Below are 6,184 nucleotides of genomic sequence, written 5' to 3'. Positions count from 1 at the left end.
CAAAAAAACATAAATTTTGAATTGCAAACCTGGTTCCCTGTTAGCAGTTTCAAAAGATTTTTCAACTGGCGGATGCACCTCCTCTTGTTCTTCTTCCTCATCATAATCTTCATCGTCAAACACAGAAGCTCTGGAAGTTAAATTACCCAAGGCAACTGCAGTCGAAAAATACTCCTTTTTTGGTAGTAAATGATCTTCCTCGCTAACTATTTGAACTTCGGGCCCATCATACTCTTCATCAATATCCTCATAATCGACAGCATCCTCAGCTTTTCTATCATAATCTACACAACATATCATCACATTTAGTGAAAAAGATGACCAGGATTTGGGTATTGTAAATAGTATCAGTATGTAACTACTATGGGTGGGAATGTTGCCAAGATCTCCAACATTAGTGTTAAAATGGTTATACTGTATATAATGATTTACGCAAGACAATATATTAAACGAACTAATAGTAAATAGATAGATTATGACTACAACCAAAGTAGGAAGAATGCAAGACAATTTCGATGGAAATGGAAACGTCCACTGGGAGAAAAAATTCTAGCAGGTTTCCTAGTAAATCACTTGTTGGTAGAAGGGGTAGAATGCAAACTAGAAGTTATATGAAAAAAAAAAAAAAACTGCATGAGATAGACGACCCTGGCAGACAACATCACCTTGCTCAGCTGGATCACTTGTTGTACGTTCTGATTTTGCCAATAACTGTTCAGTTTAGAAACACCATAGTTGGCATCCAAGTACAACAAAAAGAGGATTAAAAATCAAAAAGAAGACCCGCATTCACTCGCCTATAAACTTTAGGAAACAAAATATCAAAGAGTGCGTAGAACGTTACGTTTATATCTGGTAGAGATGAACCCAGCTTATCTGCCAATGCAGAAAGATGTTCTTTGGCGTCCTGTAAAGTTTAAATGTTATCATTGGCACATGTCATAGAGAAGAGACAGCAAAGTGAGACCAATTTTTCCGTGAAATAATGTGTTACAACAAGGTCATCATACAGAAAGAGTAAAACAGATTACCTCATCAAGGTAATCAGCGTCCAAGTCCCCCGAGTTATCAACATTTCCAAAGATGAATCCAAGGTTAAAACCCCTGCTGTTGTCCTCATGTTCCTCATCGTCATCTGCAACAGACATGTAAGATATTGGTGTTCCAAGCAAATCTTGGCTAGCATCATGTGCTAATAGTCAATGAATATTTAGAAATCACAATGCACACATTATGATTGCATATTGACACTCTTGTTAAACTGCAAAATCCAAGGTCACTTTATCATTCGATTCCTCTCTCTCTATCATCTCTTATCAGGCTTACTTTCCTTAGCCTCTATCTAGTGAAACTACTATTCCCAATCTCTTCGTCAACTAAAAATCCAACAAACCCTCTTCCCACTAGAACTTTAGAAAGAAAAAAACGAGCCTAACTCGAACATGTCCTGAACACTCAAAGACTGATCCTTTTCTACTCAAGGAAATCCAAAAATATTCAAAACCATAAATCATTCATGAGCTGGTCAAATTGCAGCGATAGTAGCTACTCAGGGACACCTCTAGTTCCAGAAATTCCACTAATCCGAGATTCCACAAGTATGTAAAGCAACAAACTTTTGATAAAGAAGCAACATATATATTTACCTGAATAAGTCTCGTGGGAACCCTTGCCATTGGATTCAGCCATATTCAAAGCTTTAGGTACAATGGTGGTCGAAATCGGAAGACGGCAAGACAACTTTATCCCTTCCCAGATCCCGAAGAACCATTAAAACTCAATCGAAACCTTCAAAAGAAACAAAAGATAATACAAATTACAAACCAACCTAAACGGACCCCATTGCAACAAACAAAAGCCAACTTCTTTATCCAACAACAACTTCATCAAAAGCGCAACAATTTTGCTTTTAAACACAACGAAATCGAAACCCGATTGATCAGTTCTTCGAGTTAAGCTGAGTTGCAATCAAAGCTCGATGAAATTGAGAACACGATACAATACCATTCACTGAACGTGATTGTTGGGTTGATGGGAGTCTTCCTTGAAACCCTAATTGAGGGTATAAGTAAGCTTCGTCGGAGAAGGTGAACCAGCTCTAATTGGACGAGACGGTACGATGTCGGAGAGAGGTTCCGAGGTAGCAAAATCTCAAATCGGAGGAAAGAACCAATCAAAAAAAAAAAAAAAAAAATTGTAATAAAGAAGAAATTGCGAAGCGACCAAGACGAGATTGTGAGGGCATTTATAAAAGTTTTTAACCCGACCCGAATAAAAGTTTAGTTCCGGGTCTAAATTCTAAACCGGAAAAAAAAAATCAATTTCGTTTTTATTGAGGTGGTTTAGTAGAACTTTAAATAGAACTCGGTACAATTTTGTCAAATACTTGTTTTTGTTTAATCATGACAATTTTTTTAATTAAGAATCTATTATATAAAATATATGTTTATGAATATATCTGTTATACTTTCTAGAAAATATTTTACAAAACAAAGATACTCTTTAAATCAAATTTATATATAAAGTTGATGATATATGTCAAAAAATTATTATTTTTCAAAACTGCTAATTAAGATAATAATATAAAAATTTATTATTTTCAAAACAACTAATTAAGATAATAATATTAAATCTACAGAAAATTTACATGTTTCTAAAAAAATTTCCAAATCAAAAAGAAAAATTGACAAAACTAATATATTTTTCATTGTATGCTAATTATATTATATGTATTTTCTCAATTAGATTTTTGATATGTATAAACAAAAAAAAAATTCATTAAGCATGTATATTATTATTAGTCGAGAAATGATGAATAACAATTCTAACATAAGTTATGTCAAAATAATTATTATTTTTGAAACGTAATAGGAACAACTAATTAAGAAAATAACATTATATCTACATAAAATTTACATGTTTATATCAAAAGCTTTAATCTTTGATTTTTTTCTGATATAATTTGCCGATCTATTTGGGTAAAAAAAATAATTCATTAAGCATGTATATTATTATTAATCAAGAAATAGTGAATAACAAATCTAAAAAAATAACGTAAGTTATGTCAAAAAAAATATTATTTTCGAAACGTAATAGGAAAAACTAATTAAGAAAATAACATAAAATCTACATAAAATTTGCATGTCTATATCAAAATCTTTAATCTTTGATATTTTTTATGATATAATTTTGCCTATCTTTTTTGGGGTTTTTCTTCGTTGGGTTCTTCAATGGAAACTATCAGTGAAATTAAATGGAATCAAAGTATATAAAGCCCGCTAAATTAATCGAGGATGGAGATACTGATGGAGGTTCTAAAAATAATTCTACAGTTAGTAGCGTTATAAGTTTCGAAGATTAGTCGGTGGTTGATGTATTTGGTCAAAATCTAGAGTTTTCTCTTCTAGATAATGTCAATGATTCTGGTACTGAAACAAGAGCTGCTTGATCGAGTAATTGAGGAGCGATTTTGTAATTTGGGAAGTTGGAATGGTAAACCGTTTTAAAATTGGTTTCAAACCTGATTTATGTGGTTTTCTATCGAATTTGGTTTGTAAACCGTTAAATCCATGTATATAGAGAAATATATGAGAACTTTTGATTTAGGTAGAAATAAGTTGAGAACTTACGATTCGAGAATATTTGAGATGAGGTCATAGTTCGAAGTAGTTTTGGTACAATGCGATACTTCTGAGGAGTAAATCAGGCATCGATCCTTAACGTGATTATGACATATATCATGTTTTAGATTGTTTATAAAGTTTCTATTTTGTATATCTGAATTATCTAAGGCTTTATATATACCATTGTGATTATAATATTCAATTTTTTATTTTTATTGTGTTATATTAATTTTCTTTCAATTTCTCAACTTTGATTGGCTTGGTCATAAAATCATTGTAATAGAATAGATAATTTCACCTGTTGTTCATCCAAAATATCTTTGGAGTAACAAAAATTCATGGTGAAATAAATTAAGTCACAAAACAATTTTAGTAATTATAAGAAGTATAATTTTGCCAAGCAACATAAAATTTGTTTAATTTGTTTAAAAGACATTTTATAGGTGATGATAAGTTCATGATGATAAAGAGCATACTTTAACAATAAATTAATTTATGGTTTAAGAACATATTTTGAATGGTGAAACATACAGTAAAATTGTATGTGGTTCCTCCACCTTGGGTTACCAACTCTAGACTCTCCTTTTGATTAATGTTCGGTTGGAAAAAAAAAATTGTATATGGTTACTACATTATATGTTGCTTTGATGAATTTTTTGCATGTAAAATATTTTGTAATAAGTTGTCAAACGTTTTTGAAATTTGACAATAATAATATTTGTGGTGATGAGTATTTGGCATACGTTTTGGTGAGGTATAATTTAGTTTTACATTATTATAATATTATAATATATTGAAAATATAAAAATATAAATAAGTGTATGAAAGTAAATACAAGTATGATTTTTTCTCTAACTAAAATTATTTAGATATTTACTTCAAGTAATAATATTTCTTTTCATATTTTTGAAAATTATTTAGGGTTTAGGATTTCTTCTCTTAGAATCTTGTACGGACTCACTAATCTAGTGAAATAAAATATTTTTGGTAAAAAAGTTGCATCGTTGAATTATTGCTCATATAATAATTTTGGTTACAAAATTAGATCAAATAATATCTAATAAGGTAATGGATGAAAAACATGAATATGTCGTAAAAAGGTAAAAATTAAGTATTTAATCAGTTCATAAATGATAAAAATTAATTTTTATGAGAAAATTAACAATTATGTTTTTAATATGCCACATTCTAAAACTCTTTTCTAAAATGTCATAGAGATAGAATTAAAATGATTATTATGCCCTAACCAATAGCTAAACAAAAAAACTTATTTTCTTTCTCTCTCATGACACTCATCTTTTTTTTGTCAGACTTCTTTTGTTTTTTTGTCTCTCTTTCTCTTTTTTTTTGTTTGTTTCTTCTTCTTCCCTTTTGTTTTTGATTGTAACTATTATTAATCTTTTTTGGAGTTTCAAATCTACTAGAATTTGGCTAAGATTTTGATTTAAGCGGAGTTGTCACTCGCTTTGTGGCAAAATTGTTGTCATCAGTTATGTGTTTTGTTGAATTTTGAATGTTCCAGTTTTTTCTTCTTGATATAGATTTATCTTTTAACGAAGGTTTTTAGCGGTGAAGTTTGTTTTAGCTTAAGTTTGTTGGTTTTGTTTACACTAGCATTTCTGGTTCAATTATTTTGATTCACATTTTTTCCTACTGAATTCATGGGCATGTTTCACAAAAATTCATGGAACAGTTTTTTTAGTGGTAGATAAGTTTACACCTTACATATATAGACAATACTAAAAGAAAATAAATCTAGTCTATGGGTATGAAAATGGACAACATTAAAATCTATTATTTTGGAGAATTTGACATTTTCCAATCTAATACAGTTTTGACCATGATCTTTAGATTAACTTCCTCTAATCAATATTTTAATTTAAAACAAATAGATTAAAAAATGACTATTTTAAAAAGTTCAACCAATCATAAACAAAAATACATAATATAAATTATTAAACTAATTTAAAAATTGTATAGAAACTTGAAAACATTTTATATTATGAAACAAAAAAAACTTTTTTAAAACTTGTTAAGAAACAGAGGATAGAAGAATAAATTGTCAGATTTCCCTTTCTAAAAACACAATTTAGCAATTTAAATATGAATTGATCTTCAAATTCAAATGTACTATTTTATATCCAAAAAAAAACAGTAGGAATCTAATAAGTAATAACCAAATTTATTTTTGTAGATAACATTAGATTTAGATGCCAAACTCTTTTATTAAATCAAAAAACTAACATTTATTGTTTAATTTTCTTGTCAACAATCAAATAACATTTAATTTAAATAAGATTAAATTTTATAAAAATTAATCATCGCTTTAACATCTATATAAATTAGAATCTTCCCACTTTAACATCTATATAAATTAGAATCTTCCCAACCATGGTACCTCAACGTTTTAGGATATATTGCAACCAAAAAAAAAAAAAAAAAAAGTTGCTCTTGCTCTGGTCAAAACCTAAACAAGCAATTGGTTGTTCTTCTTTACCATAACTATCAATCATGAACTTGTTGACTTTGGTTTGTTCAAAAAAAAAAAAAAAAAAAAAAAA

The 6,184-nt window shown here is 29.0% G+C and overlaps 1 protein-coding gene across 1 annotated transcript in view; it reads right to left on the bottom strand.

Annotated features, from left to right (window-relative positions):
• LOC104779042 (transcription initiation factor TFIID subunit 1-like) overlaps nt 1-2,203 on the bottom strand; it is a 6,995-nt gene extending 4,792 nt beyond the window's left edge. The window contains exons 1-6 of the mRNA XM_010503438.2: nt 2,005-2,203; nt 1,647-1,788; nt 1,032-1,135; nt 845-907; nt 666-711; nt 138-284 (exon numbers count right to left, since the gene is read on the bottom strand). Coding sequence (XP_010501740.2) covers nt 138-284; nt 666-711; nt 845-907; nt 1,032-1,135; nt 1,647-1,689 — 403 coding nt within the window. The 5' untranslated portion in view covers nt 1,690-1,788; nt 2,005-2,203. The remainder of the gene's footprint in view (nt 1-137; nt 285-665; nt 712-844; nt 908-1,031; nt 1,136-1,646; nt 1,789-2,004) is intronic.

The sequence above is a fragment of the Camelina sativa genome, chromosome 3 (assembly GCF_000633955.1).
Source record: "Camelina sativa cultivar DH55 chromosome 3, Cs, whole genome shotgun sequence".
Taxonomy (NCBI): domain Eukaryota; kingdom Viridiplantae; phylum Streptophyta; class Magnoliopsida; order Brassicales; family Brassicaceae; genus Camelina; species Camelina sativa.
The sequence above is the reverse complement of the archived record's forward strand: the minus strand, read 5'-3'. Positions and strand labels throughout refer to the sequence as shown.